Genomic DNA, 13,153 nt, shown 5'->3' with positions numbered 1-13,153 from the left:
TTAGAGCCATACGGAAAGTGCCATAATATTTGTTGTACAAACATTTTAACATGAATATTGCTATGTCCTCTGTTCAGTCTGCTCCCAACTCTATTCTCTCCCCTTATTCACCACTGTTCCTATTCTTGCTCTGCTTTTTAGGGCCCAGGAAACAGATGAAGAGGATGTCCCTTAGTATTGCTTTTTTGTAAATAGTTGCTTACCCTAACCCTTTTTTGTAAATAGTTGTTTGTAAATATTTGGTAAAATGCCCCCACCCCCCCCACAATTGTTGTTCGCACAATTATGCTTCTGTTTTTCACTTTTTGGTGTCCATTGTTCAGCCACTGTATTGGTAAGCAACAATTTGTTTTGGCCAAAATGTGTTATTCACACTCCTGACTCCAGTTTGATGTGCTGCACTCTCCTCTGAGTGGCCCTGATTTCAGGCAGAGGTCATGGCTTGGAAGGTTTTATATCCTGTAGTGCCTCAACAGAACCAAATATGAATTGCTTTTTTCAGTTTCTCTTTTTTTTATTGTCTCGTCGCTGGATCACCTCCCCCTGGCAAAGTGGCCTCGTCATTTTTATTGTTGACAAACCTGTTTTTGTTGCTCTGTTGAAAGGAGCTTCTGTAAATAGTTTTGTAAATACTTTGAATATTTATCATAGTAATCATTTTCAGTCTCCCACTCTCTCAATTTAATTTATCGTTTCTTTGCCCCACCATATGTTTTGTTGTCCAAGGGCACTAATTTGGTCTGTGTTGAAGATTGTTTTACACTTTAGATTAATCAAAATTGTGTTTTTTGGCTGAATTAATCTTTTTCTGTTGAACCCTAACCCTCTTTGTTCTCCTTCTCATTCATTTTACTTTATTTTGTTCTAACACACATCACTTTTTCCATACACTGTTCTTAATACTTGTTGACACATTTGTTCGTCCCTTTTACTTTGTTCTTCCTGTTGTTCTTGTTCAAACACATATATCAATTGTTCATCCACTGTTGTGGTAAAATGATATTCATAGTCTTAACATGATCATGCTATCCATGCTAACATGAACACAAGCGTTTCCCTCCAAAAATGTAAAACGTATCTAAGTAATAGGCTACCAAGCTTTCCGTTGTCACCCTGCCTCTCTAAATGCAAAACTGTCAATAAAAAGTATGCAATAATGCAATTACAGCTGAAAAAGTACTTGGGTGTGTGTGTTTTTTTAAATATATATTTACCATTCAATAATGCAATCGCTGCCGTCTGTCTGTCCCATAGAAGAACATGACAGCACAGCGCAACTATACTACGGACGTGACATCAACATAGCCTGCTTGTGCTACCACACTTTCCCCTCAAAATATCGTTCAATAACGAAACTTGTAAATAGTGCCAATCCATACAAAGTGTAACCACATCATGTAAATATGAAAGAAATCTTTAAAAAATAACAGCGTTGGTTTAATCTATGACTATTTTGACCATGTTTGTGCTGTTTTTGCCATAGTGAAGCATTGCCACGGAAGTGCGTTTGGAACTATCCCGGCATACATAAACCACGTGACCGGCTGGCGGCGACATCAAAGAGTGTCGTAACTCTTATCTCTCTAGGGCTCTGAGCAAACCGAAGCTTCTGAAAAATGTAACAAACTGTGGTCTGGTGCGCACCAGAGAGCGGACTATTAGGTGTGAATGCACCCTTAGATGCTTCTTATGAGACTTGTGTTTTGTTTTGGTAAAAATGGTTTGTATCGTCAGTTAGCTGAGATTCTTCCCGTTAATCTGGTATAACACATTAATATGTTTTTAAATATTAAGATGCCCTGAAACACAGTGTCGTAAAAAAAAAAAAAAAGACCCGCCGAGGGGGTCTTTGGGGCTTAACAGGTTTAACCTATTACATTTCACCTCATTCTCCAGCAGCCAATCACCGTGCTGCAGCCAAACTTTAAAATGGCTCTCCTCTCTCCTGCAGTCAGCTGTGATTTCAGGTTTTCAGGCCTCCTCCCCATCCACCTCCTTTCATCATATCCAGTGCCAGGAGAGCTAATCCAAAGACCTCATCACATCCCCTCTTCATCCCATCTCCTCATCAAATCCAGATCTTCAGCATCATCACCAGTGTCTAGACCCTGGGGGGGTTCCCTATATGCTCACGGCTGCATTTCCCCCTTTAGATATACGATTTCAGGATCTGGGTCTAACCGCCAAAGACTTAACCTTTATCGGTAACACTTTACAATAAGACTACCTTTATAAAGGGTTTGCGAATAGTTTGTAATTCACTTATTAATTAGGTTGTGAACACTTTATAAATCATTAATAAGCTTTTATAAGACATGAGATAAACAGGGCAACTGTGACCGGTTGCTTGCCAAATAGTGAGCCCACATTTATCTGTACTGCTAAGCCTTATATTGGCTACTTAGCTTACATCATCTTCTTCATCAGCCAGCCTCCTTGGTATCTGTTGTTCACCGAGTTAATTCCTCCCCCCTTCCATCTTGATGTTTCTTGGCATCTCTTATAACTCATTTATTAATGAGTTACTAACATGTATAACTGACAAAAGGGAGCCTTATTGTAAAGTGTGAAACAAATCACCATTTATTAATGAGTTACTACCATTTATAATTGGTAAAAGGGAGTCTTATTGTAAAGTGTGAAACAAATGAACATTTATTAATGAGTTACTACCATTTATATCTACTGAAAGGGTGCGTTGTTTTTAAGTGTAATACACATGTCCATTTATGAATGAGTTACTAACATTCACGCTGACCTAATACACATTTTTCACATGAAATGTAAAGTAAGATTCAACAAAACCAAGCAAAACATTGTATTCACACATTTTATTCAGACTGGAAAGGCTTTGTGAATATCTTTGAACAAGCGTCCAAGCAGTCCATCAGGGTGAGCAGAGCCAAGCCAAGAGGACCATTCCAGAACCTTGAGGTGTTCCTCCAACTAACTCGTACGGTTTCCTCTCTGTTGACGGACATGTCCTTTGACGGTCGATCAAGCTCTTTCAATGTGTTGGGTATGACTGCCAGTCTGGGGGTTCACAAACCACCTGCTGTGGTTTACGGGGTAGTGGTTGTACCCCATGTTACTCAGCACTCTCCTGTATGCCCTCCACTTATCACTCATGATGCTACTTCCTGACTTGACATGCCGTCTAATCAGAGGGACAAGGTGGCATCTTGAACGTTTCTCCACTAATTTGAAGACTAGTCTGCGCCTTTTGTCTTTGACTCCCACCATCCCGAAGACCCATTTCTTCCTTCTCCAGTCATGTCCGAAGCGTCCATGTGCATACTAACAAAAAATAAATTAGAATTAGAGTTATAATTGTTGCACATCATGTTTAAAAATTCCAATGCTTAACATAATTTAAGGATAATTATTCAGCAATGGTCCATATTGATTTTTTATTATTTTTGTAATTCTCTTGTACAAGAAAGTCCGGTCTATAACTGCCGAACATAGGAAATGGGTACAGTACCTTCTCCCAGACCCAAATACTCAAATAAAATAGTTTACTTATATCATATTGAAGAGGGTGACAAATACACATACATTGTGCGCTTGTTTGTGTGTGCATGTCCATGTGCAGATTTGGGGGATAAATGTGCATCTGACAGATAGCTGGTTATTGGGTTAGCACAAAATAGTGGTTGTCTTTAAGTTGCTCACATATAAAACAAACTGGAAAGATAAGGTGTACAAGCCTTTTGCTGATGACGGAAGCAGCTCTCATCTATCACAACAAATTATTTGCGAAGACACTGTCTGCCCTTTCTTCTTTGCCTGACCATTGCGCAAATACAGACCTCTCGAATGCGCCTTGCCATATTACTCAGTGTTCTGGAGCTCCAGCAATACCATCATCGATCATATCAATCTGCATGAGCCCTTGTGAGAATCTGTAGTAGGGAGGAATAATATTTAACACATTGATAAGACCATATGCCATATGTGTACTGTATAAAGTATGTGTTTAAAAAAAACATCTCATAATGTTATTGTTGATACAAAAGCACTGCATAGCACCTGTAAATGAATTTCATCCAACTGAAAAGAGAAGATTTGGATTTCTCAAAGAGGGAGCCAGCTCTAATTGTATTTGAGACTTTCCCATGATTTGCTCTTTTACAGTTCCTGAGAACATATTGAAAAAATTGTAAGAACATATATATTCACATGCCTTATATAATCTTTACAGTAGTAGTAATAATAATAATAATAATAATAATGAGAAGAAAGAAGAATCATGATGTTATTGACAATAAGTGTGATTTAATGATGTGGTGTTTGTCAGGCCATTTCACATACCACATGTATTGGTCTTTCTTTGTCACAGATACCATTTTCATCTTGTGGTGGCAATGACTGCATCTGAGGTTCTTCTTCAGAAGGTGTTTCTTCTGCAACCACTGAATTAACTTCAGTGTCTTGCGTTTAGTTTATTTTCCCTCAATCCGGGCCCGCAACTTCTTTCCCAGAGACATCTTGCTGAGCTAGACATTACAAGATAGTTCAACAGAATCCAGAGAAACCATACATAACAACTAAAACCATTCAATGTGTACACAGTGAAATTAATTAATGAGTCTTAATACTAAAAGGAAAATGGTTTTAATAACAAGCAGAACTCGAGTGAAGCTGGCCCTGCATTGTGCATGCCAGAGAAGCACAGCACTTTAAAGTCTGAAAAGTAGCCTAATGAAGTGTGCACATTGATTAACTGATCTAAAGGGGTCTAGTCTGCAATCTAAATGTAAGGAACCTCTATATATACCTACATCCTGAATTTAACAGTACATTAAAGACTATCTTAATAATAACTGTCTATACATCCTGAACATTGAACAGTACATTTATTTAGCTCCCTGCATCTGCTGTGCTATTAAAAAGGGGATCAAACAGACATACCAATGAGAAAGAAAAATTGATATCTTAAAAAAATGCTTTCCTGGTTTTGGCTATCTTCTGGTGGATTTACATTCGGCAAAGAAAAAACCAAGCCATTGGCGCCAGAGCTAGGGGAAGTAAAAGATCCAACCAGAGACGATCATATAGAAACATCCAATCACAGAACGCGTTGAAGATGTGTGCTGCAGTCCCATCCAAGCCACGTGGCTACCACACCTGTTGGAACACGTTTTTTCACTTGCATCATGGATACCCTAGGAGAGAAAGAGTCCCCTTCCGCTGGAACGTCTGCGGCCAGTACGGCCAGTAGCCTACCCGTCCAAAAAGGTACCCGAAACAGAAACTGGGCAGTTTGGATAAACGTAAGCCAAATAAAACAGATGAGCAAGATGGTAAATTGTTCACGTCTAACCAGCTAATTAAGCTACTCGGTAGCTAGCTACCGTTACCTTGTTAGCTAGCTGCGTACATTTATCAGCTTGCTACATACCTAATCAATTATTAGGTTGTAAACTGGCTAAATCGAGGAAATAATAGGGGGTGTCCTGTATATGATTTATTTCGGTGGCTACCCTACTGTAAGTGAGATTACATATCATGGAGGTAATTAACCTTTCGAGCCTGAATACCCCCGGTACAGGGGCTTGGGGCTTGTTAACATTTAACAACGTATTAATATGGCATAGGCCACCCACTTAACGGGAAGAAACTCAGCTAACAGATGATAATAACCATTTTTACCTAAACGAAACACAATTCCAACTCCAAGCTTCTAAATCAGCACTTAACGAAAACATGCTAACGCTACATTAGCACAAAACTGGCGATAGCGATCTTTTCTACTTCATGTACAAACAACATATGCTGAGATTCCACAGATTCCATTGCTATAAGTCTCATCACTGTACGACCAACACTCACTGAACTAGCAGCCAGGAAAGAGCGACACACAACTTCACTTTTACAGGTGTGGTTTTCACAATAAATAATGTGGTTTTTTTAGGCGGAGTACACAATTTAAATTGTTTTACTGTGTTCAATCTGTGTTACTCTGACACAGCAACATCTATATTAATTCTGACACTTCTACAGCCAACTCACATGTGTATCATTGATTTGATAGATTATTATAGCCTACTCCTTTTTAGTTTTGAAGATATACTCCTGAACAATTATGGAATGCCATTTAAGCCAAAATTAAATAAATAAATAAAATACATAAATACATAAATATGCCTATGAAATAAATTCTGTAATAAATAAATGAGGCAATAAATATGTATACATGTACATTTAAATACACATTTATTTATTTCATGGGACTTTTATTTCATAATGACACATTTATTTATTTCAAGAGACTTTTATTTCATAATGACACATTTATTTATTTCAAGAGACTTGTATTTCATAATGACACACTTATTTATTTCAAGAGACTTTTATTTCATAATGACACATTTATTTATTTTAGGGGACTTGTATTTCATAATGACACATTTATTTATTTCAGGGGTCTTGTATTTCATAATGACACATTTCCATTTCTTATATGCAAATGAACGGGGCGCAGAGTCCTGCACAGGTCTGATTTTCAAGACCCGCTCCCACCCCGCACCCGCGACGTGCAATACCGAACCCGCCCCGCTACCCGCATATTACCAATTAGTTCCGCAACCCGACCCGTCGGCACAAGATCCGCAACCCGACCCGAACCCGCATATATATGAGTAGTGAAAACGTGCAATTATTAACACACGCAGTTGCATATTTGTCTCAAAAACCGTGGGATGTTGGTTATTTTCTCCATCTAGGATGACACCAAAAGCCTCCCAGACGTTGGATTTCGCTCTTGAGGAAGTGTTATTGAAAATGCTGTATTCTCCGCTAGAGAGCTTCACCTCAGCCATTTTGAATGTGGCGCGCTCAGCAGCAGATTGATGCGCTGCAGAGGTTATGATTATGCGCGGTCCCGCGGGGGAGAGGTCTGAGGATTTAAACATTCAACTAAATTATTATTATTTTAATATATTTATTATGCAACACCCGCGACCCGACCCGCATCATCTTTGTTTTACCCAGAACCGAACCCGGAAAAAAGCGTTTTAAAAAATACCACCCGCGAATCACTTTTTTTGCAGGTCACCCATCGGGTAGACTCTGACGGGGCGTGGTTAGCTCACAAATCCAAACCAAAGCAACAGCACCACAACACTGACTCAATGGCTTTTCCACCAAACCGGTTCCAGAGCCAGTTCCGGGCTTACAAGTCATTTCCATAACTTCTTCCTAGTTTGACCGCAGCTCTCTCTCTCTCTATGCTCCGTATCAGCTGATCGCTGATGGTGCAGCTCTCTCTCTCTCTCTCTGCCCGATTTTAACAGCCTCATCTTTGTCAACCTTTCTTGTTCTTTCTTTAACACGTAATGAAAGTTATTAAAGTTTTAGCTCCTGTGTTGTTAATATTGACCGCCATTTCCTTTATGAAGTAAAGCAGCCTCCCTGTCTGTGTTCTCGCGCTGTCCTCACATCCCCGGAACCCCAGACTCGGAGGAGCAAAGGGATGTCAGTATTGTTTGTGAAGCAGGGTAAAGAAAGTAAATTATTCAAATGAAAATACTATTTATTTACTTTTACAAACAGTGAGTAGCTGGGCATTGCAGGACATGTGTTGGACAGACAGAGTGTGTGGCAGTGGCGGATTTAGGATTGTAGGAGATCCGGGGCTTAGCCCAGGAGTTGTTGGGGGTGGGGGTGCAGGGGTAAAGTGCAATTTTTTACAAGTGGGGGTGGACCGAACATCCTTTAGGGGGGTTGTCGCCTCCTCTAGGGGTAATAATACCTTAATAATACCTTAAAGCGGACAAAAGAGTGTGGAATGAGCATATACAACGTTAGCTTAGCCTGGTCGACCCAATCTCCATTCAGAAAACAAGCATTTTAAAAGGTTTTTCGCCTGCCGTCTTGTCTCCAGACTTGTCAAGCATTAATTCATGGTTTTTACTCACTGTTATCAGTATGTTGTTACTTCGGCATTATTTAGAAACGTGTATTACAATTTAATCACGGTAAAATATATTCATTTTGTTGTAGTTGTAGCTCCCGAGCCAGCGCGTCTTGTTTGAATGATGCGAGTAAACACAGCTGGCAGCCGCGGTGAAACTCGAGCGATTAGAGCGAAGCGAATATTCGCATCGCGTCCGGTGTGAACGCAGCATAAGAGTCACGTTTCTGAATCGGACACTCTGAGTGGATGCAGTCACAGCCAATCGGAGTCTGATTCAGAGGGTTGCCTGTCAGTTCCGTTGCCTGTCAGTTCCGTTGCTATGGTTCCGTTGTTATGTGTACTGAAACGAGAAAAATTCCACGCGCGAAAACAAAATACATTTGGAATACGTTATTTTAGTGTCTTAAAAATAGACTGAGGTATGAAGGGTTAACGTTACTTCTTAGGATAATTTTTAGTCATGTTCTGTATACATACTAACATATAACTAGAGTATCCCAGCATGCATTGTGTGCAACGCAGAAAGCATGCCGGACTGTGTGTAAAGTGAAATATGAGCATTTGATTGGCTTATATCATCTTAAAAAACATTAGCAAAGTATTAGCAGACCATTTTTAGAGTCATTAGCTATAACAACCTTTATATGGGTAAAGACAGTGCCCTTACATTTTACATTTAAAAAAGGATTAGAGTTTGATTCTCGGTCTCTGTACATACATTTAGTAAGCTTTCAGTGTATTTTTCCACTGGGTCCTGGCTGTATTCCTAGCATGCCGCTGCTCCGGCCTACCTGTGTGTGATTATTGGATCAGCTGGTGTGTGTTGAGAGGTTGAACAGCAGCAGCAGTTGGCCCTGTCCTCAGTGAGCTGCTGTTGTCTGACAGTTACCACTTAGCTGCTCAACACACATTATTGAGCTTCTCCTTCACTGTGGTTCAGATACAACATCAGGTTGGTTTAGTAGCTCAGTTTAGTTTAATTGGTTTTGTTGGGTTGGGTTTACTTTAGTTCAATCAGGAGAGACGTGATGTATGAAATACATGTTTATTACCGGGACACATGGTATAAGAAATGATGATTGACAGATTACAACAATGAATTAACTGATGTTTGGAGATTAGGCCCCGGTTTGTAGGATGATCATTCGGGAGGGGAAAACCGCTCCGATGAACCCCCCCGGGGTCTAGACACTGGTGGTGGTGATAAGTGGTTCGGTCTGGTCTGAAGGAAGAATGATTAGCTTGGCCCTGAATTAGGAGACAGGAGGCGAAGGGGTGGAGGAGGGTTGTGCGTTGACACCTGAAATGACAACTGACAGAGAGGGAAGAGCAGATTTAAAGGGGTTAGCAGGTGTGATGATTGGCTAGCTGGGGAGTAACGCCCCTGATTACCTAATGGTAGAGGAGATTGAAGTGACGTGTAACACCAGGGGGTATTGGTCTTCCTCATTGAACTTGCGCTAAGCTTCATTTTAGCTTAGGTTGGGTTAGGTTTGGTTCAGTTTAGTTTAGCTTAGGTTGGGTTTGGTTTGGTTCAGTTTAGTTTAGCTTAGGTTGTGTTAGGTTTGGTACGGTTCTGTTCTGTTCTGTTTAGTTCAGTTCAGTTTAGTTTAATGTAGTTGAGTTAAATTTGATTGAGTATTGTTTAATTTGATTTTAGCTTATTTTAGTTTATTTTAGTTTAGTTCAGTTTGGTTTGGTTTGGGGGTTTGATATTGGGTTGGGTTAGGTATGGTTTGGTTTGGTTTGGTTAATTTCAGATCGGTTCAGTTTAGTTTAGCTTGGGTTTGGTTTGGTTCAGTTTGGTTCAGTTGAGTTCAATTTGGTTTAGTTTAGTTCAGTGTAGTTTATTTGAATTGAGTATAATTGTACTTAATTTGGTCATTCTCAACTTAAACAACTCAAATCCACATAGAGAAAAAATAATCAGCATGCTGTTTGCTTTGGAAAGGTGGGATATGAACTTCACATTCAAGATAACTACTCAACAAATTTTTTAGCTGAATATCTTGCAGAGTAAACAGCTAAATCCTAATATTCTTGTAACAAGTTAGCATGATAAATAAGGTAATGGTGACTAAAAAAAAAAGGAGAGTGGGTTCACCAGAAAATCAAGGCCCTTGCAGATAGTTGCAAAAATGTTTATGTTCCTTTTCCCCTTGAACACCAATAGGAATAATCTGGCCAAGGTTGTGTCTTTCACTTACACAAAAAGGTCTATGGTGAATACACAATGCAGGAATGGCTGTAATAAGTGCTCATCACTGATGTTTTGACAGCAGGTACAAAGCCCTGCTAGCAGCCTCTAGAGGTCTAGAGTATTTATTACACCCCATAATATGAGATATGGACACAGTGATGAATTACAATAGATACTGACACTCCTGTAAGAGCGTAACCAGCACTGAAGCTAGCTTTGTTCTGAGGTCCTGTAAGAAGAAGAGTCACACAGTCATCAAGCTGCGTGACTTCACCACACATAAATCTCTGTACAATGACTTCTAGTTTGTTGTAGGGATGATTTTCACATCTTATTGGTTACTTTTAAAATAATTCCTGCCTGACATTTTAATGCTATATTATGTATTTCTTAGGACCAATCAAGCTTGTAAATAGGTGTTGATCCTCTAACATGGATTTTTCTCCTAAGGCCTCCTTGTGCTTTCCCTGTGTTAAAAAGCCATATTCCTACTGGTGCTCCCATCACCCCCTGTTTCCAATATATGCAATTTCACCAGGAGGTAAAAAAAAACTACTTTAAATTGTTAAATAATAACACTAAATAATAATGGATTTACTATAAACAAAAACAGCAAGAAAATAAACATTGAACTTTTATATAATATAAGGCAATGGATAGCTCCAACAAATAGATATGCTTATTTTCATTTATTAAAAGATCATTAGCCTAATGGTGTTGCGCGAGAAATAAAGAATTCAGGAAATGACGGTGTAAAAACGTCAAAACTGAAAAACCATACATACACAACAATACTCTGATACATACATTATTACTGTGATTTAATGTTTTGTTGATACACAGAAAAAGGCAATGTTCTCTTATGTACTATTTGCCTGTTTTTTTGTTCCAGACTGACCTTTGATCTCTGAGGGAGCATTGTCTCCCTGGCAGTGGTTCCAGGGAGAGGCCAGCCGGGGTCCTGGGATGGACATGGAAAACTACCCACGGGAAAGCGCCTCGGGACCCAACCTCACAAACTGCACCGACCCGCCTGCCAGCAGTCTGCAGGCGGTGCAGCTCACAGATGAAATGGCGGTGGTGGTGGTTGTTCTCAGTCTCCTCACATTCCTCACTGCACTCATCAACGCTGTTGTCATCATCGCTATCTGCACCACCAAGAAGCTCCACCTACCAGCCAACTACCTCATCTGCTCTCTAGCCGTCACAGACTTCCTGGTGGCGCTCCTGGTGATGCCCATCAGCATCCTCTACATGACCATGGAGGTGTGGCCCATGGGTCAGGTGGTGTGTGAGTTGTGGTTGAGCGTGGACATGACCTGCTGCACCTGCTCCATCCTGCACCTGTGCGCCATCGCCCTGGACCGGTACTGGGCCATCACCAAAGCCATCGAGTATGCTCGCAAGAGGTCGGCCTGCCACGCCGCCTTCATGGTGGGGATGGTCTGGGTCATATCAGTTTTCATATCCATGCCACCCTTATTCTGGAGGCAGAGGCCTAGCAGTGGCATTTTCCAGCAGTGCATCATAGAGCATGACCACTTGGGATACACTATATACTCCACTTTTGGGGCATTTTACATTCCCATGATCATCATTCTCATCTTATACTACAGGATTTACAATGCCGCAAAAACTCTCTACCAGAAGCGTGGCTCTTCTCGGCACCTCAGCAGCCGAAGCATGGGCAGTCAGAATTATGTAGACCATTACCGAGTCTCCCACACATTCTGTGTGTCAGACTTGTCCAACTCAGATCTTACTCTGGCTACTGACAAACTAAACGCAACTATAAGCATCCCATCCTTTGAGAAGGACATAGATGGGCAGGATGAGAAGAACCAGATATGTACCTCACGGGAGAGGAAAGCAGCTCGGATCCTTGGCCTCATCCTCGGGGCCTTCATTATCTGCTGGCTCCCTTTCTTTATAAAGGAGCTCCTGGTGGGTCTGCAAATGATAGAACCTTCTCCACTTATCTGTGACTTCCTGACATGGCTGGGGTATATCAACTCTCTTATCAACCCCCTGCTGTACACCAGCTTCAATGATGATTTCAAGCTGGCTTTTAAAAAGCTTTTCAAGAGAAAAGAGCATGCATAAGTCTGAGGGTAAACAGTTTTACATTACCATTGTCTTTCTGCAATTAATCAAAAAGCCGACCTGTTTTTTATTTCCTTCATTATTTTACTATTTACTTACCTTGAAACCAGGGATGAAATCCTAGTTAAAGCATTTGTTCTCTGAAACAAAATAAACATTGTGGTAAAATTATATGAAAAGTAAGGATGAGGAGGCAGGTCCCCTACCTCCCAAAGGCAATAGAGTGTTACAGGAATGAGTCCTCAAACCTAAATGAGTCAGCATTTTACCACTTTCGGTTCCCTTTTCTGGAAGTCAATGGTTTATGGAAACGTTTTTTTGGTTAGATGCCTGAAAAAATATCTGTTGTTAACACAAGCGTAAGAGACTCAAGCGTTTTGTTTGTATGAAATAAAATATATCAGTAAATACCCCACCGGTAATGTGTGAAGCTTCTTTGTGTCATAAAAACAGCTGTTTCTAACAAGTGACTTAATACTAGGCCTGCTAAACGCCATCACGCCAAACATTAGCCGCCTTTAGCTTAGCCGTGTTCAGCCATGCGATTGTGATGTAGTTCCTTTAGCCGTTAGCTTTAGAACGTTATAACATTAGCTTTATACATCTGGCAATTGCATTTATACTTAAACAATAAAAAAGACTGTGTTAATATGTGGAAATTATCCTACTGAACAAAACATGACCGTATCATAAACATGTGTATGCCACAGATCTTATTTCTGCAAGATTCCAAAATCCAATGGAAAAATCCCATTACTTTTTGTAGAGCGATGTTAGCCAAAATGTGATTGACCACGCCCAATGAACAAGAGCAGGGTTGAAGGTGCATCAATAGTAAGAAAGGATTCGAAATATCATTATGGTTGGGAAATATAAATCGAAGTGTAATCGCCATTCTTAAGGGAACTTAGGTACATGGTTACTGCCTA

At 40.2% G+C, this 13,153-nt stretch overlaps 1 protein-coding gene across 1 annotated transcript; it reads left to right on the top strand.

The window, feature by feature from the left end:
* The first annotated feature begins 11,087 nt into the window (after positions 1-11,087).
* Positions 11,088-12,224, top strand: LOC117538674 (5-hydroxytryptamine receptor 1E). Its single transcript, XM_034204552.1, has one exon. It carries the CDS (start codon positions 11,088-11,090, stop codon positions 12,222-12,224), a length of 1,137 nt encoding a protein of 378 aa, XP_034060443.1.
* Positions 12,225-13,153: the final 929 nt, after the last annotated feature.

Source organism: Gymnodraco acuticeps, unplaced genomic scaffold, assembly GCF_902827175.1.
Source record: "Gymnodraco acuticeps unplaced genomic scaffold, fGymAcu1.1, whole genome shotgun sequence".
Taxonomy (NCBI): domain Eukaryota; kingdom Metazoa; phylum Chordata; class Actinopteri; order Perciformes; family Bathydraconidae; genus Gymnodraco; species Gymnodraco acuticeps.
This window is presented reverse-complemented; position numbering and strand designations above follow the sequence as displayed.

Bases quoted from the DNA above. Each gene is read 5' to 3' on its own strand.
- LOC117538674 (XM_034204552.1), top strand. From the start codon at position 11,088: ATGGACATGGAAAACTACCCACGGGAAAGCGCCTCGGGACCCAACCTC.